Source organism: Podarcis pityusensis, assembly GCF_964106645.2.
Source record: "Podarcis pityusensis genome assembly, chromosome: 10".
NCBI lineage: Eukaryota > Metazoa > Chordata > Lepidosauria > Squamata > Lacertidae > Podarcis > Podarcis pityusensis.
This window is the reverse complement of record NC_138035.1, coordinates 50,784,311-50,811,020: the sequence shown is the minus strand read 5'-3', so window position 1 is coordinate 50,811,020 and position 26,710 is coordinate 50,784,311. Positions and strand designations below refer to the sequence as shown.

General features: G+C 45.9%; 2 protein-coding genes across 4 annotated transcripts in view; one reads left to right on the top strand and one right to left on the bottom strand.

Moving 5' to 3' along the window:
* The window catches only part of TMEM117 (transmembrane protein 117), a 244,250-nt gene that overhangs the window by 29,359 nt on the left and 188,181 nt on the right, over positions 1-26,710 (top strand). For all 3 annotated transcript variants that reach the window (XM_081022359.1, XM_081022360.1, XM_081022361.1), the window contains exon 3: positions 9,976-10,108. In XM_081022359.1, coding sequence (XP_080878485.1) covers positions 9,976-10,108 — 133 coding nt within the window. The remainder of the gene's footprint in view (positions 1-9,975; positions 10,109-26,710) is intronic.
* On the bottom strand, positions 864-4,832 carry LOC308486938 (P2Y purinoceptor 1-like; the record flags this gene model as incomplete). Its single annotated transcript, XM_081024164.1, has 2 exons — positions 864-2,077; positions 4,778-4,832. The coding sequence occupies 2 exons, from the start codon at positions 4,830-4,832 to the stop codon at positions 1,071-1,073; spliced, it is 1,062 nt and encodes a 353-aa protein (XP_080880290.1). The 3' UTR covers positions 864-1,070.

Here is a 26,710-nt window from a genome sequence, read left to right as displayed (position 1 = left end):
CCCACCCCCCCCCCGTCATGGACCACTTGAAAATTGCCGTGGCCCTAACAGACCCCTTAATGATTTCCCTACTGCTTATTGTAGCAATTGTTTTGCACTGTGCTAAACACTATATGATTTTTTTTGGTATTTTTTTTCTTATTTTTTATTGCCATTTGAATTCCATAGACCTCTATAAAATTCAAAGTGGAAATGTTATTCAAAGACATGCCATGAACGATGCTCAGACCTCAGTTTGGGTGCCTAGCCTTCTGGAAGGCAATCAGGGCAGAGGGGATACCACACGACTTAGGTAATGCTTAAGAACCCCCAATGGAGAAACCTTACTGCACATAAGCAATGGTTAAATCTGGAAATACCAGGCAGTGGCTTTTAAGACTTGAACGGCTGTCATTCCCTTTCTATATGGATGGTAAATGTGAACTGATTATATTACTGAGATCTGTTTCATTAGTGAACTTCTGTCACACATCCTTCTCTGATGATATGGTAGAGTTTGGTGAGATTCCAACGTATGGCCTGATCAAGATCAATCCAGTGAAAGTGGTTGGAATGGAACTTTTCTTCAGTGTGTGAGCAGCTATCGAGCTGCGTAGAACCCTTAGTCCAGTTCACTTAAGGCATGGCCCTTTCCAGACATTACAATTTGGGAAAAATAAACACACGAGGAGGCAGGGGAGAGGAATCCACTTGCCCCAAGCCTTTCCGGTTGTGAAGGAAGCAGCAATCTCCTTCTGAAGAGTCACTCTACATTCTAGAACCCTGGTTTTCCAGGATTCCAAAACGTGTGTGTAACCTCCATGAGTACAGAAGGTTCCCAGCTTCAGATGTTACCATCTATGAGCTGGAAGGGCAATGGGAATGAAGCTGGAAGAAGCTGGAGCCAGTATGCTCATCCCCACCACCTGTCCTTATGGGTTTACTTTACTCTAATGGTAATGCTCGAAGAAAGACTCAATGACCTTGAAAAGCTTGCTGATACGCCAGCAGAGCTTGATTCAACAAAAGGTGCCACTTGTCTCAAAACTATTATCAAAGCTGAAGTTGAAAATGACGAAGCATCTAACCTATCAAAGTGCAGCTGCAGCATCCTCAATTTTATGTGATCGACAGCAATGACATCTGTGTTTAGGAGAACACTGCATGCTTTTGAACTTATTTTGGAATTTCTTGCTTGCAAGCACGAAAATGATGGGGTTTAGGGAGCTGCTCAAAACACAGATGACTTCGGTGAACTTATAAATGACAACTATCAGGTGTATATTGTCAGAGTTGAGCTGGTAATTCATCCTGTAAATTATCACGGCCGTCATTGTGGCATGATAGGGAATGAATGCCACCGCAAAAACAATCATTGCAGCTAAAACCAATAGCAAGGACTTTCCAATTCGGTGTCTTCCCTGTTGGCGGTTTTTCATTTTCTGTAATGCTTTCACAGTCAACGTGTAGCATGTAAAGATGACTATGACTGGAATAAGGAATCCAAAGAGAACTCTGAAAATGGTAAATGGCACCGCAAAGTGCAGAGGGTCTCCCACTTTATCCAGGCAAGCTACAGATTCCCTTTTCCTCTGGACCATGAATGTGTAGTAAAAATCAGGAATGGACTCTATGAAAATGAGGACCCAGATGGCGATGGTGCAATACGTAGCTCTGCTTTTATCCCACCATTTTAAGGAACGAATTGGGTGGACGGCACCTAGAAATCGGTCAAAACTGATCAGTGTGAGAAAATAGATGCTTCCGTAGACGTTAATGTTGAAGAACGTTCGTTTCACCTGGCAGAATATCTGGGTAGAATATGCTGTGTGATTAAGCAGAAGGTAGTAGGCTGAAAAGGGAATCAGGAAAATCCAGGTGAAGTCGCACAGTGACAAATTGAATAAAAATACAGTACTACTGGTCCACGATTTCACAGTGTATATATAATAGAGCAGCGTGAACGTGTTCCCAAGAAATCCTATTAGAACAAGTAAGAAGCAAAGTATAAACACAAAGTAGCAATACCATTCCAGCCTGCTAAAGCTGCTGCAGAAGGTAATGCAAGTAGTATTTGACATCCTTCCATGGATTTTACCTGAAAGCAAAAGAAAAAGTCAAGGTGTTGCTTCAAAATACTTAAAAGGATCTCTGTGAGCAAACGGAACTTCAGTGGTAAATAAATTCTCTGTGGCCCACTCACTCGGCACTGGCTCGGGTCGAATGATATTATGGTACAATAAAATTGGAAAGTGGGCATTTCGGCACAGCAGAAGATTCATGCACATTTTGTGCAGTGTCTGTGTAGCCAGCGTGGTGTAGTGGTTAAGAGCAGTGGACTCGTAATCTGGTGAACCGGGTTCGCGTCTCTGCAGCTGCTGGGTGACCTTGGGCTAGTCACACTTCTCTGAAGTCTCTCAGCCCCACTCACTCACCTCACAGAGTGTTTGTTGGGGGGGAGGAAGGGAAAGAAGATTGTTAGTTGCTTTGAGACTCCTTCTGGTAGTGATAAAGCGGGATATCAAATCCAAACTCTTCGGTATGACATTGCCTTCATCCAAATGCCATCCCCATATTGTTTCCCCATGTAATTTGGATTTACTGTTTCAGTGGAAAAATATGGCAAAAAAGGATGCTTCTTGATGGCCCTTTCCCTTCCCTTATTTACCATATTTTTTTGCATGCAGAAGGTCCCAGGTTATCCCTGGCAGTAGAGAAACCACAGCCTGGGAGAGCTGCTGCCAGCTAGCAGAGTTACTCTGAACTAGATAGACCTTTGGTCTAACTTGATATAAGACAGCTTCCTAGCCTTGCCATGACTTTTGTTTAGCCAATTGGTACCTTGGTTCTCAAACTTAATCCATTCCAGGAGTCCGTTCGACTCCCGAAAGGTGTGGTTTCTAATTGGCTGCAGGAGCTTCCTGCACTCAAGTGGAAGCCGCGTCTGATGTTCAGCTTCCGAAAAACATTCACAAAGCGGAACACTTACTTCCGGGTTTGCGGCATTTGGGAGCCGATTTGTTCAACAACTAAGCTGCATGAGAACCAAGATACCACTGTATATAAAGCTTCTCATGGTGAATAGCAAGTCCATTTGGGGATTGTGGGGGTGGATTCTGATCAGGACTGTGGTGGTGGGGTTCCAAAGGGTTAAACCCCCTCATCGTGGTCCCAATCCAGCTCCCCTTCCCCTGCTCCATCCTATATATCAACAAAGCAAGGCCCCACGATGAGAATAATGCCACATTTAATTTGTCGTTGAGTCTCTCCAGGCAATGTTTGCAAAACGCCTATTCCACAAAACCCTAGTTTTCTGTACCTAAGACTGCTATTTTATGTGTTCTTAGACTGCTCATTTCCACAATCCTGCTGTTCCTGTTTGGAGGATACCTTGCATTCCAGCAGGGTAATGCAACTCATTTTGTAGTTATAAGTATCTATTGGTAATTACTTCTCACTGCTTAATCTCTGGACTACTATAAAGACTCCCGTAATTACAAGCACAAAATGATAAGGAGACATTATCCAGGCTAAGATGATAATATTTAATTACTTCCTGCTAAACAAAGGTACTATGAAGGCAACAATCCCATAATGTGCGTTAATGCTGCTTTCTGTGTCTAAAATTACCAAATGAAACCAAATGAGGACCAAGTGAAGCATGAGAATGTATGGGGCGGGTATATTAGCTTCATCATGTGTGAGTGGGTCATGGATCTATGTGCTGTTGACAGATGTGAAGACTGCCCATTATTTATTTTTCTAATCAATTTATATTCCACCATTCCTTTGGCATCAATGGCAAAACTCCCCCGCCCCAAGCATCCTACAAACAATTAAATTGTCTCAGTCCAGAGTTGGCACAGCTATTAGGCAGGATGAGGCCATCACCCCCGCTGGGTGCCCCACCACTGTCAGAGAAGCAGTGCTGATTTTGTGTGTTGCTGGAATTACAAGCCTGCAAGAGCTCGTGTGATTTCTTGCACGATCTCACCTGAAATCAGCATTGATGCCAGCACATTGAAAATGCATGCAATATGGTAAAGTGTGTAAACAATGCATATATCAGTGACTATAGCACACACCAGTGTGTTACATTAGGGGAAAGTGCTTTGCAAATGTGTGCATGAACATAAATTTATTGTGGAATGCTGATGAATTTTCATGTAGACTTAAAAAAATAAATCCAAAAATTGATGTGGATGTAGACAGTTGTAAAAATGAGAGACTGAGAGAAACTGAAACTGTCACATTCACCCATTCCTAGTCATGTGTATCCTATATTATGGGATACAATGCAAACAATGGTTCATAATTATAGCCTTTCACGCTTTGCAGCATTAGGCGTTAGTAAAAACAGAAACAGATATTGGTCTTTAATGGAACAGTAGCTAATATGACATCCAGTACTGAAAATTAATGCTTTACCTTTTGGTTATTAATTGTGAGGCAAATTCCTCTTTTATGCTCAATTAACATTCCAGTAAAGTGTAATGAGCTATGCCAATAGAAATTTAACGTTTCATTTTAATTCTTAATGCAGTCAAGGTAAAATGAATTGTCAAGATCTGTATTTATTAGAATTAAAGAAGAACTGCTTGAAAATCATTTCAGAATAAGAATTCGTGGAAAATATAATATTCAGCTGCAGGCTCTGTATTCCATGGTTATGTATAACTTAAAACTCAGGTTAGTTCCTACATTTCTTTCTCGAGACAGACAGATGCCAAGAACAACGCTAAATGCTGTATCGCATTCAAACAAATACTTGAAAATAGGTCTTTTACTATTTTCTTACCTGGTTTAAAAATGGTTGCATTCTCCATTGTGCAGGGCTGGGAGTTCCAAGTCATCTCGGAATTTCCCCATTAATCTCCAGTTTTGTCAGACTCCCATTAACGTCTATGTTCTCATCTGTGTTCGTTAATCATCCACATATTGTGGATAATGAAAATGGAAACATACGGGCCACTTCTTTCAGCCTCTAGACTCCTCCCCTTCGCAGAGAAAGGCTAAGTCACACTTTTCTGCTTGCCCACACTTTTACAATGATACCGCATATTATCTCGAGAAAACAATTTGCCGCCTGTGTTTTCACTGCTTATCATAAAAATACGCCGCACAAAATCCAAACCGATCAGGTTTTGTTTTGTGTAGATGCTTTTAAGGAATCCTAGGAAACCAATCCAAAATACACAACAGCAGCTAGCTAGCTAGCTACCTTTGTGGATCTTTCTGCTCACAGCACTGGCACCTCCGTTTGCCATTGTGGTTCACTGGTTAGTGTGTCGGACTGGGGCCTCAGAGAGCAGGGTTCAAATTTCCACTAAGGCATACCAAAATGGTCAAAGGCCTGGAAACAATGCCTTATGAGGAACGGCTAAGGGAGCTGGGCATGTTTAGCCTGGAGAAGAGGAGGTTAAGGGGTGATATGATAGCCATGTTCAAATATATAAAAGGATGTCACATAGAGGAGGGAGAAAGGTTGTTTTCTGCTGCTCCAGAGAAGCGGACACGGAGCAATGGATCCAAACTACAAGAAAGAAGATTCCACCTAAACATTAGGAAGAACTTCCCTGACAGTAAGAGCTGTTCGGCAGTGGAATTTGCTGCCAAGGAGTGTGGTGGAGTCTCCTTCTTTGGAGGTCTTTAAGCAGAGGCTTGACAACCATATGTCAGGAGTGCTCTGATGGTGTTTCCTGCTTGGCAGGGGGTTGGACTCGATGGCCCTTGTGGTCTCTTCCAACTCTATGATTCTATGATTCTGTTATCTCACTGGGTGACCTTAGGCCAGTTGCTGTCGGTCAGCCTGACCTACCTCACTGGGTTGTTGTGAGGTTATAATGGGGAGGGGCAGAACCATGCATGCCACCTTGAGGTCCTTGGAAGAAGAAGAAGAAGAAGAAGAAGAAGAAGAAGAAGAAGAAGAAGAAGAGTTTGGATTTGATATCCCGCTTTATCACTACCTGAAGGAATCTCAAAGCGGCTAACATTCTCCTTTCCCTTCCTCCCCCACAACAAACACTCTGTGAGGTGAGTGGGGCTGAGAGACTTCAGAGAAGTGTGACCCAAGGTCACCCAGCGGCTGCATGTGGAGGAGCAGAGACGCGAACCCGGTTCACCAGATTACGAGTCTACCGCTCTTAACCACTACACCACACTGGCTCGCTAGAGGAAAGCCAGAGTTCAATGTAACAAGGAAGGGAGGATCTTCCCTTTGTTGATGGCCCATATTGAGAAGGACGTAGTAGTCTTAGTGAATAGTACCTCTTAGAGTTTTTTTAAAAATATTAGGTGGTACATAACTGCTTTCAATAAACAAACAATAGTCTTCCCAAGCTGACAAATGTTTGCCATCGAGTCCCATGACCGTTGCTTGTCCAGGCTTCTCCTCTTTAGCCTGCTGGGGTGATTATTGGTGTGCAGGTGGCATCACTCGGAGAGTCCTATCTTAAGGAAGAGCTGGTGGTGGTCAGCCTTTATTTTAAGAACATAAAAAGAGCCTACTGGACCAGGACAGTGGCCCTTTCAGTCCAACATCCTGTTCTCACAGTGGCTAACCAGATGTTCCCACATTCAGCAGGGCTTGTCTTATGTTCTTATGAAGAATTTGTTTCCATCACAAGGTGGCATTGCAAAGGTTTACTCGTTCCAACTTCTCTTGTGGTTGTTTTTAGTATTTAATCTCTGTGGTTTGATATTCACATTTTAAAAAATGGTAAAAGGTAAAGGACCCCCGGAGGGTTAAGTCCAGTCAAAGGCGACTATGGGATTGTGGCGCTCATCTCGCTTTCAGGCCGAGGGAGACGGCTTTTGTCCACAGACAGCTTTCTGGGTCATGTGGCCAGCATGACTAAACCACTTCTGGCACAACAGAACACCGTGACAGAAACCAGAGCACACGGAAGTGCCGTTTACCTTCCCGCCACAGTGGTACCTATTTATCTACTTGGACTGGCGTGCTTTCAAACTGCTAGGTTGGCAGGAACTGGGACAGAGCAACAAGAGCTCACTCCATTGTGGAGATTCGAACCGCCGACCTTCCGATTGGCAAGCCCAAGAGGCTCAGTGGTTTAGACCACAGCACCACCCATGTTCCTGATTGATATTCATATACTTGCCATATTCACATAAGCGGTCTCATCCTTTCAAATACTAACTTATTGGATTTTAACTCATCATGCTCAAATTGTACACATGTAGCAGAATACTGGGAATTGTGACGTAGCAAGAATGGATTTTGTACCACTTTCAACAACAGGCTTTGAGTGTGCATGTCATTTTTTTAAAAAATGGTCCCTTCCTTTTTTAAAAACAAACAAATAAACAGCTTCCATCTAGACAATTAGCACAGCAGGCTGTAATAGAAATTCTCTTCCTGGTGTGTTAGCTTGCTACTTGCAGGGAGGTGTTGCTTCTGTATATGAGAAGTTTTTTTCAAAAAGGGTATCTCAACCTGCTATCAGACATGGCACAACCCACCTTGCGGTCCCAGGACCCTTCCACCTCATTGGACTGCCACATGTGTCAATCTGGCCTTAGTCCTACTAAAATCAATTAAAATTCAAGCACCACAGGTCATGGTTTGAACCACCTGCTTTTTTGTGTTAACCAATTAGCTTCCTGAAATAGAAGCATTTCAACGAAAGCCATTAGCGTAAGCTGCTTTGTAGCCTCTTTAAGTATTTTTCATTGTGAGAAATGATTCTATTTTAGATGCTCGTTCTCCCAGACTTGCCTCCTGAAGCATCGCTCATGGCACTTAGCCATCACTTACTTATACATTGCCTCATTAGGAAGAAGTGGTATGTTAACTTTTCAGCGTTAAATAATGTCAGCACTCAGCCTACTTCCCCCCCTTTTTTTGGTTAACGCTGCTCTCTAAGTAGGGTAATCACATTGCAGGAAGAGACTTCTGCCATGGCCATATCTGAAACCAAAAGGGCTAGAATTTATCTTAGAACTGGGCTGGGGCTGGGGGAGAAATTGTTAAGATGGGAATACAGTATAACCGTAGCTCTAACTCAGTAAAAGAAGCCTTTAGCTTTTTCACAGAGAATAAAATATGCTGTAGATATCCAGTTAGGATGGAGATTAATGACTTTATTGTTAGCATACCACCAAGCTGAATGCTGTCAGCAGGTCTAATTACTCTTCCGTATGGCTGAGTTGCCACAATAAACATTCTTTTGCAGCGTTTCCCATGAAATACATTCTCTGCTAACAGGACTCTTAAAGCCAGTTCAAACTGAGTTGAAGTAGTTCTTTTGGGTTGCAGTTCTAAACTTGCTCGCACAGGAGTAAGCGCCATATCATTCAACGTGGCTTACCTCTGAATAGGTACGGATGAGATTGCGCTGTTGTAAGTCTGGGGTGGGGCAAGGTGGGTGGCCAATGGCATTTTATCTCTCTCATTTGACCAACTTGAATCAACCCAGGGCCTACATGCTAGCGAGACTGAATGTGCTTCTCTGAGCAACACAACAGAGGAGGGTCCAGGAAATATTACTTGTAGAGAGACTATGCCCTTGTGGACAGAGACAAATAGAATCCATTACACATGTTATTTTGCACTGCTCCTGGTACCAGACAATATAATCCAAGTTTATTAATCAGTTGGTTGTTAGCGGGGAGTGGCATTCAGGCAAATGTAAGGTAGCCTTCCTTACACTTACTCAGGATGGAGATAGCAATCAGGTTTCTGCATCACGCACAGAGGATTCCTGAATGTTATACAACACTAATCTAAGGGTTAAAAAGGTAAAAGTAAAGGGACCCCTGACCATTAGGTCCAGTCGTGACCGACTCTGGGTTTGCGGCGCTCATCTTACTTTACTGGCCGCAGGAGCCGGCGTACAGCTTCCGGGTCATGTGGCCAACATGACTAAGCCGCTTCTGGCGAACCAGAGCAGTGCATGGAACGCCGGTTACCTTCCTGCCGGAGCGGTACCTATTTATCTGCTTGCACTTTGATGTGCTTTCGAACTGCTAGGTTGGCAGGAGCAGGGACCGAGCAATGGGAGCTCACCCCATTGCGGTAATTCGAACCGCCGACCTTCTGATTGGCAAGTCCCAGGCTCTGTGGTTTAACCCACAGCACCACCCGCGTCCCAAATCTAAGCGTTAGATGCAGGTTTTTGTTTAGCTGGTGATATATAATGATGCTGAAAACCAGATATTGTATTGCCCAGCCCTAGTCATGGGTGGGATGGCAGAGTTGAAGGACACACCCCAGCCCGGCCAGAACACTCAAAGTAGGGCCAGAAGCAGGTGTGACTAGGGAGGGCTTGTGCCCTGAGGAGAGACGTGGAAGGGCCACTTTCAGTCCCCAACCCCAGGCCATATCCAGTAAACTTGCACATTTACTGAAATACCCATGAGCACTTGTATACTAGCTTGAGGAACTTTGGCCGAGGGAACAGCAGAACCTTGGAATCCAAATTATTCCTTTGGAAGTCAGCAGTCCAAATTATCCAAGCAACCCAGAAGCTGCCTCACCCACACACCCCACACCCACTTGTTCTTCCTAGTATAATATCTCAACAGGCCCAACAAGAAAATACTATGATGTGGGAAGGAGTGTGTGCCAGGCCACAGCAGGAGCTTTGGAGCCAACGTTCTGCGTGTCTTGTTCTGTGGGAGCCACAAGCCAATTCTTTCCTTCACACAGAATCAACAAAAACTGCACCATTCCAAAAACGTTTTGCAGTTAAATGTATGCATGAATGTGACCCGTGTTTTCCAAGGCACGTCACAACCGCCAGGAAGGGGTATCTCTGTTTACCATGTAAACAGATGCCTTACAATGGAGCCGCCGACCATATTCTTCACCAAACCTGCGCATTTGCATGTTTATTGGAGTTTGATTCAATCATTGAACCTCCTAGGCAAATATAGACCTGCCACCTGTGTTTTCTCCCTCTCGTATTAGAGCAGTGGAAAACATGTTGGGCGAACATTTGTTTTAACACATTTCTAACCATCTTCTCATTGCAGGCCAATTACTCCGATTGAAAATGTTCCGAGAGGACCACGGGTCTTGGATGACAATGTTCTTCAGCACCATCCTCTTCCTCTTTATTTTTTCTCACATATACAATCTGTGTCTCCTTATGGCAGGTTACATGAGGTAAGCTGTGTTTCCCTAAACCATATCCTCTTAATTAGCTCTTTTGGGTGCCGTAACAGATTGGTCATTGCGTAGCTAACAGAGAACCTATGGTCCTCCAAATGTTCTGGGACTCCAACTCCCACCAGTCCCAGCCAGCATGACCAATAGTTAGCGATTAGAGCTGCAGTCCAGAAAACATACTGAGTGTGACAGGTCTGCATTGTGGAGTGAATCAGATTCATTCCTATCCTTGAATATGGCACAAATATTTTCATAACTGAAAATTGTAACTTGAGTGGTGAATACAACTTGAGTTACTGGAGGTGTGATGTGGTTGTTGTTGTTATTTTAATGCTCATCAGTTTCTGGCATATGGCTAGAAAAGAAGTGAAGGACATGGGCCTGCTGATTTCAGACTAACATGTCTTTAAAATTTTACTAGGGGGTGGTGCCCACCTGCATTCCCCCGCCTCCTGCTCCATATTTTCTCCCTCTTTCTATGTTTCACAAACACACACATAACCTGCATCACAACCCTCCCAGATCCTGCAGTTGGGGGACACCAGGGCAGTAAAGGGCTACACAGGGCAGCCCCAGAAGACATCTCACTTAGGGTCACCTCAAACACAGCAGTGCTTCTATTCAGGTGACCTATTTTATTCCATGAGCCCACCAGTCAAGTATGGCAGCTCATCAGGAACTTGTTACGTTCCCTTGTTTTTGCTTACTAGCTGGCACAATAAAATGGGGAGCAGTGGGGGAAGGAGTAAACAGAACGTGTCAATAAAATGGCATGAATTTTGTTGAGGTTACTTCTGGTCAAACATGGTGTGTGCTGATTTTGGGGAAGCTGTCTTTCCTTTTTCCTTTTTCCTAGTGCTCTTATCTGAAGGGGGATTATATTTAAAGCATCCCTGCTGCTGAATGGGGGAGCTTTTTCCCTCAAAAACACGCAAACAAGCCAAGAAACCAAACATGGTGTTTTATAAAACAATGAAAGGAAACACCCTTTTTTTTGAGGATTCAAAATACCAGAGAAGCCATTATATGCAGCATTATATGCAGCCATTATATGCACAGGAGGGACCAGGGGCTGGGTGTGAAGAGTGCACAAAACCTGCCACACCAGCCGAACCTGTGCCGCTGGGTGGGCATGGGGCACAGAGGGTTCACGGGCCACACGGTGCTGTGTACCTGTGCAGGGGGGAGGCCATCTGGCCTTGGCGAGAGGGCCAGGGTCGCGGTGGCAAGGCCGGGTTCTGGAGCCCAGAGACCTCCCAGTAGCAGGCAGGCAGGGTGGGGATCCTGGTGGGGTCGTGCACCTCAAAACCATGTGCCTGGGGCTACAGCCCCACTAGCTCTCCCCACGCTATGGCCCTGTTAGCATCTCAACAGACTCTCTCTGTGAACACATCACCCTGGCTGAATTTTAGCAGTTCTTGGCCTTCTCACTGTCTGCCACGATAGGGGGCTGCCTAACTGTCCCTATCCCCATCTTTCAGCACGGACACTGAGGTCCAGCTCCGAGGGCCTTCTGGCGGTTCCCTCCCTGCAAGAAGTGAAGTTACAGGGAACCAGGCAGAAGGCCTTCTTGGTAGTGGAACACTCTCCCATCAGATGTCAAGGAAATAAACAACTCTCTGACTTTTAGAAGACATCTGAAGGCAGCCCTGTTTAGGGAAGTTTTTAATGTTTGATGTTTTATCGTGTTTCCAATATTCTGTTGGGAGCCGCCCAGAGTGGCTAGGGAAAACCCAGCCAGATGGGTAGGAAACAAACAAACAAACAAATAAATAAATGAATGTGTGGGGCTCACAAGATGGTCCCTATGGACACATATCCTTTGATGCTCACCAAGACCCCTTGCCCCTTCTGGATTTTAATTTAAAAAAACCCAGAGTTTTACAAAACTCTTTGCTTCTCTGCTTGGGAAGCATTGCCTGTTTTTTTCCTTTTTCTGTGGTGTGGTGGAGTGGTGTAGCCTGTTGTTTGTTTAGAGGGACGATAACTCTGAGAATTCCCAATGTTCTGTGAAATGCACATTTTGTAGTGTACACAACAAGGACCCCCCCAAAAAATATGCCATTGGACCCAAAGAATTTGGGCACCCCTGATCTACACCATCTCAATGTGTATTGAGGAATCAGGGCAAAATGTATTGATATCAGATAATATATTTCAGGAGACATTGTACACTGCCACAGAAGTATGAGTTGGCAGTTAAGGCACCATCATCCAAAACAGGGCAAGGAATCCAAAACCTTTCTGCCTGGCAAAACACTGGGATGAAATCCAAACTGCCTTCTAAAATCAGCGCACAAAATCCTTTCCCACATCATATGGGTGTGTTATCATTCACCAGCATATTTCTGGGAAGAACCACAAGAGGGCAGCAAAAGGCTTTAAAAATCAGAAGAGTGGACGTATATTTTGGGACTTCAAAAGGGTTCAGGATTTAGAAAGCTGTGAATGGTGATCAGTGTTGCTTACCATTCATAGTGGTGCGTACTGTGAAGAGTCAGAAATCCAGTAATACGAGCCTATACAGAACTTCTCCCAAATTATAATGATCTTTGTGGTTTTCTATATTTTTTATCTTTCTTTTTTAAAAAAGAATTTAATTAGAATGAAGTTACTCTTGAAGAATTACGGTATTCAAGACAGGCTGGTAATGTGGCTTGTTATTTCAGTTATGGTTCTGAGTCGTTGCTTTTCTTCTTCTTCTTCTAAAAAAGTATCACTAATTACCTCTATGTGGTGGGGTTGGGCCAGACTTCATCATGTCTGCCAGAAAAGAAAGGAGATGGTTATAGGTCTAGCTGAAAAGAAATGGGTGGCATCTCATCCCCTCCAAGCTCACTTTGAGCAATAAGCTGTTTGTTGTTGTTGTTTAGTTGTGTCTGAGTCTTCGTGACCCCATGGACCAGAGCACGCCAGGCACTCCTGTTTTCCACTGCCTCCCGCAGTTTGGTCAGACTCATGTTTGTAGCTTCGAGAACACTGTTCAACCATCTCATCCTCTGCCGTCCCCTTCTGCTTGTGCCCTCAATCTTTCCCAACATCAGGGTCTTTTCCAGGGAGTCTTCTCTTCTCATGAGATGGCCAAAGTATTGGAGCCTCAGCTTCACGATCTGTCCTTCCAGTGAGCACTCAGGGCTGATTTCCTTAAGAATGGATAGGTTTGATCTTCTTGCAATCCATGGGACTCTCAAGAGTCTCCTCCAGCACCATAATTCAAAAGCATCAATTCTTCAGCGATCAGCCTTCTTTATGGTCCAGCTCTCACTTCCATACATCACTACTGGGAAAACCATAGCTTTAACTACCGGGTATATGGACCTTTGTTGGCAAGGTGATGTCTCTGCTTTTTTAGCCACCCAGAAATCGCGGGGTGGGGGATATATCAATCTCATAGGATGCTCTGTAGCAAACCTTAGCTAACAATGAAAAGTTTCAAAGAGTAAAGTCATCCAACTGGAATCCATTAGCACATTTAGAACCCATTAACATATTTGCCAGGGGAAAGTTTATTTATACTATTGATCTTGCCACGTTGTCGGTTCATTACCAGCAGCTACTGGTTGCCAGCCTGCTTGGATCATATTCATCGGATCGGATCTGAAATTTGCACTCAGAAATTGTAACGTGATGCATCTCTGTTTGCCTCCTGTGCTGCTTCATGTTTTGGGCTCTCTTTATTAAAAGAACACACACCTCAAATATTTCTTCTACTCTTTTACCCCCCTCTCTTGTGTGTGTATTTGATAAAAGCCTGTTAAAGCTTATATGCCATGATAAATTTGTTAGGAGGGGTCGCTAACCAAGTGTTTCCTCTCCAGAACAAAACCCATTGAAATCAATGGACCTAGGTTAGGCATGTTTATTGAGTTCACTGGGTCTGCTTTAAGTCGGAATAACATTGGGCACATCTTTTAAGATGCCCCAAGGCTCTGTTTTGGTTTCTCCCCCCTTACTTTTGGGGTTATGCAGAAAGGAGCAAACCATTAATGAAATTATGACTCTAGAGCAGTAGTACTCAGTTAGCTAAGGATTGCAGACCCCTTGTTTTTCAAAAGCCAAGCCACGGACCCCTACTTCTGAAAATTTTGATATCTCTGTGGTTGTATTTTTTTATGTGAATGGTGCCATGGACCACCTGGGGTCTTTGGACCACCAATTGGAAAACATTGCTCTAGAGGAGGAGCAGGGAATCCACACTCCCCAATACCAGTAAAAGAAAATGGGGCGTATAGGCCTCTGCCTCAGATTTACATCAAGGTGTTGCCTGGGGTTACCATGGCAACACCTCACGTTTCTTTTGGAATGTACTTGGATTGTATGGACAGCATTTTCAAGGTTTTGCTTCTTTTTATGAAAGCAATAATACAACATTCCCCACAGGTGATTCTCCCCCCCCCTTTTCCTGAGGAAATTTACAGTTTCTCAAACTCGAGAGCCTATAGATGATACACTGCAGCTCCCTGAAAGCGTTTACACTCTCATTCAGTCAAGGTTTCCTTTGTGCAGAGAGAGACCAGAGAAACTGATTCCCTCGCATGTCAGAGCCCAGCTGAAGCCAGCAGATGATGCCACCTACTCCTATTGCTTTAGCCATTGTTCTATGCAGCACTCAAGATAAGAGCAGGCAAATTTAATTGTATATACACATTAAAAAAATCAATAAGATTCTTAATTAACTGCAAAAATCCCTTGCAACCTTGAGGTCCCCCCTCAAAAATAATATGATATTCAAGATTGCTGAAAGGGAAATAATGTGAAGCTTTCATAATATGACTATGCTCAAATTGGATATTCAAGGTTGAAATTATTGTTCCTATTTTAAAATTGTAGCAGGAGGTTTCAGCCAAGATTAACTGGGTTATTATGAACATTTAAATCTCCCCATTTTTATTGATTTGTTTGTTTTACTTACGACATGTAGACACCCATTAATGATTCGCGTTTCTAAGCAGTGTACATAAAAAAAAGGCTGCAGAAAATGAGGCAATAGAACCATCAAAAGTTATCATAAAACTGACCGCTCCCTGAAAATGTCTGCTGGAACACGTCTTAGTGTAAGTCTCATGTGCTTGAAGTTCAGCAAGAAGATGCCAGTCTAATCTCAGCTGGGAGGGAGACCAACAGGTTACAAACTGTGCATCTGAACCATGGGGAACGACCAACAGATCTCTGTTATGTAGTGTAGTTTCACCCTGGGCCAACAGGGGGATACTGTATATAGTTTTCACTCAGGTCTGTAGATAGTTTTCACTCAGGTCCGCGCCAGTTATTTTAGGCGGGAACTCTGGGCTGTTGTGGTTACAATGTTGACAGCCGGCTGCCTATAAATACAGGCCGGCTGAGCTGTTCGCAGTCAGTTCTATTCCAGCTTACCATAATAAAGAGCTACTTGAAGAAATCGCTGTGCCGGCTGCTATGTCAACCCACGACTTAACACTGGCGACGAGGATGGGATGGATGGACATCAGAGCACAGCCAGATGCGGCCAGCCTCTGAACTAAGCTGAATCACTGAGCTGAATCACAGAGCGAAATCACTGAGCGAAATCACTGGGCAGAACCAATTCAGAGCTGACTGTTCTGGCTAGAGCACTGTGTTCCATCCATCGCCCTTCACGCCGGCATCGGAATCATGGCTTCACTTGTGCCTCTACCGCCGTTTGCGCCAGCCTCTGAATCATGGGACTCCTACCTTGCTCGGTTCGACTGCTACCTCCAAGCCAACGAGCTGACAGCAGTATCAAAGGATCGGAAGCGGGGCCTATTCCTCAGCCTCTGTGGGCCTGAGGTGTTTGAGACGGCCCGAGCGTTGGTTGCGCCTGAAGCAGTCCAGGCAACACCATGGGACACGATCCAAGAGAAGCTCCGCAACCACTACGCACCAAAGCCGTCCAAGATTGCTGCCCGCCATGCGTTCTACCACCGGAACCAGGTAGAGGGGGAGTCAATCAACAACTACACCACCGCCCTGCGACAGGCTGCAATGCACTGTGAGTTCCGAGACTTAGACGATGCCCTGATGGATCGAATCGTCTGCGGGGTCCGGGACATCCATCTGCAACGGCGCCTCCTAGCCAAGCCAGACCTCACGCTACAGAAAGCCATTGAGGAAGCTGTGGCCTCAGAAGCTGCTGAACGCTCCGCCCAGGAGATCCGCAAGTCCAGCAGCCCGCGTCTTGCTAGGGAGCCAGTTCCGGTGCATCATGAAGAGGACAGCAGTGAGGAGGCATCCTCCAGTGAAGACGATGACGTGCACCAGACAAAGCGGGAGCGCAGGAAGTTCCAACAGAAGTCCAAGGGCCAACCGGAATGTGCTGGCTGCGGAGGCAACCATTCCCGTGCCAAGTGTCGATTCAGAGACGCCATCTGTAGGAAGTGTTCCAGAAGGGGCCACATCGCTAAGGTCTGCCGATCGGCTCCGTCTGACACCCCCCCTTCATCGACTCGCAAGTCCAAGTCTTCACTCCAGTCTGCCAAGGAAAGTTGTTTCGCTCTCACCAACTGCCGCTGCCCGTCTGGAACCACGATTGGCCAAACCGACTCGCCTATGCGACGCAAGCTGAACGTCACGGTGCTCATTGAAGGAGCTCCATGTGACATGGAGATCGACACCGGGTCTGCCCTGTCCATCGTGTCATGGAGCACCATCAAAAGACTGGTACCCAGAGTGTCCAAAAGGCAACTTGACTCTCACCGCGTACACCTGAGAGACTACCAGGGAAACGACATTCCCGTGGTAGGCGTTGGCCGGTTCCGGATCGCCTTCAAGGATTTTTCGGGCCTGCTCCGGTTGGTGGTGGTCGAAGGTCAGCGGCCAAGCCTCCTAGGGCTAGACTGGTTTGATGCCCTCGGCCTGGAAGTCACCGGCATCAACTGCATCTCTAACGCAGAGACTGAGGGTCTGGTCAAAGACTTTGCCGAGGTTTTTGACGGCACCTTGGGCCAATATACAGGTACGCCCATCTCCTTTAGCCTTGATCCACAAGTCGCCCCCATCAAGCTAAAGCCACGCCGGGTTCCCTTTGCTCTCAAGGCTAAGGTGGACGAACAACTGGACAAACTGATCGCCCAAGGAGTTTTGGAGCCGGTTGACCACGCAAAGTGGGAAACCCCCATCGTCACGCCTGTCAAGCCAGATGGGTCGGTGAGAATCTGCGCTGACTACAAGTGCACGATCAACAAGGCACTTCAGCAGCACGCTTATCCGGTTCCTGTTGTCCAACACCTGCTGCATTCCCTGGGTGAGGGTAAGGTCTTCGCTAAGCTGGACCTTGCCCAAGCCTATCAACAACTGCCAGTCGATGATGCCACTGCTGAAGCCCAGACGATCGTCACCCACCGGGGGGCATTCCGTTGCCGCCGGTTGCAGTTCGGGGTGAGTGTGGCTCCTGGCATCTTCCAAAGCCTTATGGAGCGTCTCCTGCAAGGGCTTCCGGGCGTGGTACCATATTTTGATGACGTCTTGGTGTCTGCAGACTCACACCAGCAGCTGTTCGAGCGCCTCCGTGCCGTGCTGACCAGGTTCCAGGAGGCCGGGCTCAAGGTAAAGAGGGAGAAGTGCCAGATCGCCGTTCCACAGGTAGAGTTCCTGGGCTATCTTATCGATGCCTCCGGTCTTCATCCAACCACATCCAAGATCCGCGCTATCCAGCAGGCCCCCACCCCAAAGAACAAAACGGAGTTGCAGGCATTCCTGGGGCTGCTGAACTTTTATAACATGTTCCTGCCCCACAAAGCCACAGTGGCTGAGCCTCTTCACCGACTCCTTAGCACTAAGACGCCTTGGGCCTGGGGTCATCGGGAGACGGCGGCCTTCAACGCGGTCAAGGCTCTCCTTTCTTCAGACAGTGTGCTGGTACAGTACAGTGAATCCAGGCCGCTGGTCCTTGCCTGCGACGCCTCACCTTTTGGCATCGGTGCTGTCCTTAGTCACCGTTTCCCAGATGGAAGAGAAGCACCGCTCGCCTACTTTTCCAGGACTCTATCTCCGACGGAACGGAATTACAGCCAACTCGACAAGGAGGCGTTGGCACTTGTGGCTGGAGTGAAGAGGTTCCATGAATACCTCTATGGCAGGACTTTTGACCTCATCACTGACCACAAGCCACTCCTGGGCCTCCTCGCCGGTGATCGTCCAACTCCACCGGTCCTCTCACCACGCATGCTGCGCTGGACTGTTTTCCTGGCTGCCTACCACTACCGGCTCATCCATCGCCCGGGGAAATCGATGGGCCATGCCGACGCCCTCAGCCGTTGCCCTCTTCCAGCATTTGTGGAAGACCCGGCTCCAGCTTCATCGCTCCTTCTGATTGAGGATCTTCCGGCAGCGCCTGTATCGGCTGCCACTGTGGCCTCCGCATCTGCCCAGGATCGCACCATCAGCCGGGTGCTCAACTGGGTGTGGAGGGGGTGGCCACAAGGGCCTTTTGCATCGGAGTTCCAGCCCTTCGCAACCAGACAACAGGAACTCTCAGCTCATCGCGGCTGTCTGCTGTGGGGAGACCGCGTCGTGATTCCCCAGGGACTCCGTCAGCGCGTCCTGGAGGCTCTGCACGTTGGCCACCCGGGAATTGTCAAAATGAAGGCGTTGGCTCGGTGTTACGTCTGGTGGCCTAATATGGACGATGCCATCACTGCCTGGGTGTCCGCCTGTCAAGCGTGCCAGGAGTCGAGGCCTGCACCACCGGCAGCTAAGGGACACACCTGGGAGACGCCAAAGACACCCTGGTCGAGGGTGCACATCGATCTGGCTGGCCCCTTTCACGGCCGGACCTTTATGGTAGTGGTGGACGCCTATTCCAAATGGCTGGAGGTCGCCCTGATGCCCTCCACCACTACCGAAGCTGTCATCCGGGTGCTGCGAGGCCTGTTTGCAACGCATGGGTGTCCTGATGTCCTTGTCTCTGACAACGGACCGCAGTTCACGTCAGGCACGTTTGAGCGGTATCTTTTGGGACTGGGCATCCGCCATGCCCTAACGGCACCCTTTCATCCATCCAGCAACGGGCAAGCGGAAAGAATGGTGCGCTCGACAAAAGAGGCACTGGCGCGCCTGGACCGGAGAGACTGGCATGAGCGGGTCGCCGAATACTTGTTCGTGCAACACATCACCCCTCATGCGGCCACAGGGAGGAGTCCTGCTGAACTGCTTATGGGCCGCCGCCTCAGGTCACCGCTCGACCGGCTACACCCAGACTTTGCCGTGGCTGAACCCCCAGGCTGTGCCAACGCACCACGGTCATTTGTCCCAGGAAACCAGGTCTTTGCCCGGAACTATGTGGGGGACATCCCTTGGGTGCCAGCCACAGTAGTGGGAGTCACTGGACCTCGCTCGTACCAGGTGGCACTCGAAGACGGACGCTTGTGGCGACGGCACATAGACCAGCTTAGACGCAGGGTTGGGGACTTGGACACTACCGAGGTGCCCCCAACTGCGCTTGCGGCTCCAGAAGAGACACGTACAGATGGCGAGGCCCCACCTACACCTCCCTCGCAAACTGCCAGCGTGGAGCCGAACCAAGCCGTTTCAGAACAGACTCAGACCACTCCACTTGCGGAGGCTCCACCCACAGCAGCGGATCCAGGGGAGTTGGTTCCAACGCCACCTAGGGTCGCACCACAGCCTCAGCGAGAACTGTGTGGCCCTCCGGACTTGGCTACCAGTCCCCGGCGGTCTGGCAGAGTTTCCAAGCGCCCAACTTATTTAAAGGACTATGTTGTTGGACAGGTATCACTGTTGGTCTAAGTATGGGAAATGTAACCGATATGCTTTTGTGCCTAATTGAACCATTACGCGTAGTGCTGTATATAAGGAAACCATTACGATTGTAACTAACGCCTTATCTCGGTGGGGAGGGGTGTTATGTAGTGTAGTTTCACCCTGGGCCAACAGGGGGATACTGTATATAGTTTTCACTCAGGTCTGTAGATAGTTTTCACTCAGGTCCGCGCCAGTTATTTTAGGCGGGAACTCTGGGCTGTTGTGGTTACAATGTTGACAGCCGGCTGCCTATAAATACAGGCCGGCTGAGCTGTTCGCAGTCAGTTCTATTCCAGCTTACCATAATAAAGAGCTACTTGAAGAAATCGCTGTGCCGGCTGCTATGTCAACCCACGACTTAACAATCTCAGTGATTGGGCCTCAATATCTCTTGCACCCATGTTGGTAAGGCCTTGCAGATTTATAAATGATCTTGAATCTGGCTCAATAATTTAGGGACAATTTTTAAGCATCAAAGTTATGTGGTGCTGGTAGTCTGTCCCCATCAGCTGTCTGGCCACAGTATTTTGCCCCAGCTGGAGCTTCCAGACCATACGCAAGGGTAGCCCCATGTGGTGTACATTGCAGTAATCAAGTCTTGAGGTTAGAAATGCATGAATCACCATCGCCAGACTATCCTTGTCCTTGGGGATTTTACCCCATTTTACTTATGTGGATCTGCACATACTAGTTAACTCTGAGTCCAGTGATCTGATTTAACTGGCCTTTGGCGTTTATTTATATATATATGTCTGTCTGTCTATCTATCCCACCTCTTCCCCAGAACTGGTAACTCAAGGCAGCTCCCATGAATTAAAACAAATGCACATAAAACACACATAGCTTACACACACACAAAGCTACAGTTAAAAACTAGTTAAACTACCCGAAGGAGCGTCTCCACCCCCATCGTTCTGCCCGGACACTGAGGTCCAGTGCTGAGGGCCTTCTGGCATTTCCCTCACTGCAAGAAGCCAAGTTACAGGGAATCAGGCAGTGGGCCTTCTCAGTAGTGGCGCCCACCCTGTGGAACACCCTCCCACCAGATGTCAAAGAGAAAAACAACAATCAGACTTTTAGAAGACATCTGAAGGCAGCCCTGTTTAGGGAAGCTTTTAATGTTTAATAGGTCATTGTATTTTAATATTCTGTTGGAAGCTGCTCAGAGTGGCTGGGGAAACCCAGTCAGATGGGCGGGGTATAAATAATAATATATTATTATTATTATTATTATTATTATTATTATTATTATTATTTACAGAATTACAATAATGTAAAAAAACCATATATGTTAAAATGCAGTGGGTAGTGTTAAGATATTTAATTTATGTGAGCTGCCATCCTGTGCTCCTTAGAGGAAGGGTGAAATGCAGTCAATAATGCAATGGGTATAGAATATGTCAAAACCCTTGTGAGGAACAAGCTAGCTATGTCCTGAAAGTTGGGAGATGTGTCTCTGGAAAGCTGAGAGGAGGGGGAAGGGAACAGACTGGGTTTGGATACATTTGAATTTGGTGATGGCTTCTAAATGTCCTGTGCCCTTAGGAGCAACCCATATGGAAAAAGTTTCTCTTAATGTACAGTTTTGGGTCTTTGTGACAGAGGCACCCAGAAAACTATTCTTTTCCTCCTGCTCCCAGGCCTGGCTGCATGTGACAAGAAGCTGGGCCATGCTGCAGATTTCAAAATGGCGCCTAATTAGCAGAGCCACTGGCTGGACAGACAAATGGCTGTCAGATTGATATTCTGAGGTGGCAAATTCACACTATCCAGGTATATTTGTGACAGCTCCTCCCCCCATGCATACATACATGCACACACATGTTGTGCACATGTGTTCAAATTTTAATACACGATCCTAATGTTTGATACTCGTTAGGTATAGAAATGTTGCAGAGATTCTTTGCTAAGGTTGCAGAACAGATGCTTTATCCATGACAGACAAAAAAAAAGGAGGTTATAGAAATAGATGGGGCAAATGAATAGGAAGCAGGAGCTGCCGTCGAAACTCTTGGGAACTAGCAAATGTCACCTTGACCATTGTTCTAGCTGATTGCTGCTATAGCCTCTGCCCCATTGCCGCAAGTGGAAGCAAAAACGAAAATTACAGTGTTGGAACCTATTAAAATTGAAGTAACCTAGTGGGGGGGGGGAGGAGAATTATGTGGTCCATTTGAAAATATTTTTATCAGACTAGAGGAAGGAAGGGAGAGAGGGAGGGAGGAACAATGGCATTGGGTAAATCATTGTAATGCTGCCTTTACTTCCTTTGTGCTGCTTAAATGGGAATAAATTAGAACAAAATCGGCAGCTGTTGGAAAGTTTTTAGCAGCCTGAATAAGTGCTATATTGATTGATAAGTGGTGGTGGACTCCAGTGAGGGTTTTAGCAGTAAAAATGCTCATGAAGCATTGGTACCTAATTATCCGCAGTAATGGAGAAGCTGCTCTTAAATTTGTTGTGAAATAGATGGAGTAGGGTTTCGGGTCTGTGTCCGCATCGCCTTTTTAGAGATGTCTGGTGATAGGGCTAGGCTGCGCAACTTGTGGCTTGCCAAGTCAAATTATGTAAGATCTGTTAAGAGGTGGGAAGAGCTCTCTTGTTTTTTCTTGCTGCCTGTCACAGTGGGAAGCTGTCAAGCATCTGATACACCCACAATACATGACTGGCAGTCAGGAGTTCAGTTTGATGGGTCACATGTCGGTGTCTTGTAAGCATTTGCACCAGGGCTGCTCATGTAGCTGAGCACCCCTGCTCAAATTTGTGTCACCACAATTACAGTGGTACCTCTGGTTGTGAACGGGATCCATTCCGGTGGCCCATTCGCAACATGAAAGGAACGCAATCCGCAGCGGCACATCTGTGCATGCGTGGGTTGCGATTCACCGCTTCTGCGCATGCACGTGATGTCATTTTGTGCGAGCGGCAAAACCCGGAAGTAACCCTTTCTGGTACTTCCAGGTCACCGCTGGACACAACCTGAAAAAACGTAACATGAAGCAAACGTAACATGAGGTATGACTGTACTCTCTGGGCCTCATTTTCTGCCCTTTCCCCTTTCCTTGTGGCAACCCCACCCAGCCTTCCCCCTTGTTGCTAAATGACACAAGGAGCATAAATGTTCCCTGAAGGGGAAAATACGCACCAGACATAGGAATTGCCCTGCTATATCAAGCCAATGGCCCATTGAGTCTGACATCTTGTTTTCACTCCTGCACAACCAACTCCACCACCCTCTTGGAGTATTTCTAACTAGGAAAGCAATGGGACCATGCACTGGGAAGTGTGGGGTAAGTGTTGTAAAACCTTGCCACAACCAAATCAGAATGAAATGTTCAATAAACAAGTTGTCTTGAGGTAGCCACAGTTGCTGCGATCTGAAAGTGGCTTGTGCTGAGGTAACAGGGGTGGCAAAGTCCTGCGATTAGACGTGACACAAGCTTGTCGTATTAAGCTTCCTTTCCATGACAGTCCCTTTATGAAGAGATTTACTGTGTCAGAAATGCATGTCTGATCTGTTTCATTTTTTGTATGCACGGAATTAAGGTATTCCATTTTTGGTCAAGAAGGCGCATTGCACCGAAGCATAGTTTGCACCGCACAGAGCTGGCAGAAAGTGAACCAGACGATGAATACTGGGCTGTGTGTGTGTGTGTGACATAAGAACTCATTTGTGTAGCCATTTGCTGATTTTCCAGATGCTTCCAAAAGAAACCTCTTCAGCAAAGGGCTCAATTAGAAAGAGAGGGGGACGTTGTTGCAGCTTCCATCTCTCTTTAATTCAGAGATATTAATGGACTACAATTCCCATTAACCTTGACCATTGGCCATGTCTGCTGGGTCAAATGGGAGTTGTAGTCTAACAACATCTGGAGGATACCATGTGGGCAACCCCTACGTCAGGGCTAATGCAGCTGCTGAACCTTCTGCATATGCCTCAGAAGCACTACCACTGAACAATGGTCCTTCCCCTATGTCAGGGTTTTCCAAACTTGGATCTCCAGCAATTTTTGAACTACAACTCCCATTGTCCCTAGCTAGCAGGACCAGTGGTCAGGGATGATGGGAACTGTAATCCATAACCAGCTGGAGAACCCCAAGACTGGGAAACCCTGCCCTATACCATGCTTAGTGGAAAGGTGTTCTGCCATACAATTTTTCCCAAAACAACAACAACAAACCTATGGTTACCTGAAACATACTCAATAAACACACAAGACGTAACCGGCTGTACTTTTGAATAAATAAAGTATACTATTCATTGTATCAAATTGTAGATTTCAACAGAAGTCTCATAAAGTTCAATGAAAAAGCAGAAGACCCAGTGGATCAGTTCATGCATGAGGTCCATACATGTATAAGTATCTATTCCACCTGTCTGTTGCAACCACTACTATGCTATAAGATCCACTATCCTGTAATATTACATATGAGCCTGTTCTACTGATGAAGCCTAGGATGGCGAAACAAGGCTAATATTCCGGAAATCCTTGTATTAGACTATTTGAAAGGATTCTGTGGAACTGTAACAACCCTTCATGTGGATTATTGGACTCTATGAACAGACAGGTGGAATAGATACTTATAGATGTATGAAACTTATGCATGAACTTACTAGAGAATAACTGATCCACTGGGTCTTCTGCTTTTTTCATTGAACTTTATGAGACGTCTGTTGAAATTTGATACAATGAATAGTATACTTCGTTTATTCAAAAGTACAGCCTGTTACATCTTTTGTGTTTATACAGTTTTTCCCTTCTGAAAATTAGCACCCTAAAGGCAGTCAAGGCACAATGTATGTGGCTTCCTTAAAGTCTTTGTCCTTTCTGCATAGCCAGCTCAGTGTCAACAAGAACTTTATTCAGCACAGTTCCAACGCATAGGGCAAGGGGCGGGGATGCGTGGCTGGTGGAGCAGTGGTAGCTGCAACACTGCAACCCTGGCACCACAAAACCTGTACATGCTAGTGTCGTCCTGACATAGCCGCCTCTCTATAGCACCCTCAGCCATTTTACTTGCTGGCCCCATTAATTTGCCACACAGCTGCTCTTAGGATCAGGCCATTAGTTCCACCGACATCAGTGAGTTGAGCTTAATTAGGCACTCGCTTACATTTAATCTTGTAGTCATTAATTCTTATTATCCATGCACTTACTTCCTAAATGCTTTGGCTGGGATCCAAAGAGCTCTTTTAGGTGGGCCCAAGGGTCTGGGCATGCCCAGTGGGATATTTTGGCTTTTGTCATTGAACAGTTAAATGCCCTTATTTATCTGCATTTGCTTGTATAGTTTTTATCCTGCACCTTCAGCAATCCTATTAGGTTTCTAGAAGGGCTAGCAAATCCAGGAAAGATGGCAAAAATAAATGAGCCCTCTTCAGGTGTCATGAGTCAGGAGAACATAAGAAAAAATTGCTGCATCAGACCTGTCGAGCCCAGCCAGAGACCACTGAGATGTCTGTGGGAAACTTGCAAGCAGGATTCAAGCATAGGGGGTATCACATTCACTCAAAAGTGTGTCCCAATGAGATGGGTCTGATTTGCTTCTGATGAGAGCCCAATTCAGTCACTGATCTCCTATGCAATTAGAATGCATTTTATTTATTTATTTATTTATTTATTTATTTATTTATTTATTAAACTGCTATACCACCATTCATGCAAGGGTCACAGGGCGGTTCACAATATAAAAACACAAAAATACACGGCATAGTAACAAACAAAAGCAATACTCCCCAGGCCAAGTTTTAAAAGGCTGTAGATTGTTTAATTTAGGGTTGCCGTATTCCCAAAAGTAAAAATCTGGACAGAGTTGTGGGGGGGTTTTTTGGTCAAGAACATCTCCCCAAAAAACATTCATTTGGGGGCTTTTCTTAGATTTCTTTAAAAATAAAAACAGCCCAACTTGCCATACATCGGGGTTTTCCTGGACATTTTGCCGATTCAGCACAAATCCGCCCGGATGCCATTTTCCTGAGCGATTCGGGGATGTGTCTGGGAAAACCTGGACATATAGCAGTCCTATTTAATTAGCCAAAGGCCTGGGAGAAGTGGAAGGTTCTTGCTTGGCGCCTAAAGATATGTAAAACCCAGCAAGCCAGTTTAGGCGTGTATTTCTGTTGCTGGTTAGAAAAAACAAAAGGAAACTAATAATCAAGTCAAAAGTGTGAATTCAAGTTAGATAAATTTGATTCAGTTCACATTTAAAGGCGAATCTACCTAAAATTGCACTTTCTGAAACAATCTGAGAACCAAAACACAGCCATCCATCAAGATTTGCAGTGCAGTTCTCCAGCCAAGTAATGTGGACAACCCCAAAGAGGCATCTGTTTGGGTTAAAGCATGAAGACAAGTATATATATATATTGGTGAAAATGACTTACAAAAATGCATTGTATTTAGGTAAATTACATGCAACTCACACTAAATTGCTGGCGAATTTTTATGAGGACCGTGTGTGTGTGTGTGTGTGTGTGTGGAAACTAATGTGAAAATGTGAAGAAGCAAGACTGGAAAAATGAAGAACTGGGAGAAGCCAGAATTGACAGGTTCACCCCTCCCTATTGGTGAGGCATCTCCATATAAATCTGCTTATCTTTCTATTCTTAGATTGCCTTCTGTTGGCTTTGTATTGGGAACTACAAAAAGAAGGAGCTCTTGGGAAGAAATATTGGGTTGACTTGATATGACACATACACAGAGGCTATTGGGAATGTCTGCATTACTATAGGATAAATAAATTTTTTTCTGTGTTCTTTTGGTCGCTTCACAGCTCGATTTCCATTAAAGAATTTACATTAGAACTTGCAATGAATATTCTGAAATCAGGAGGGAGACT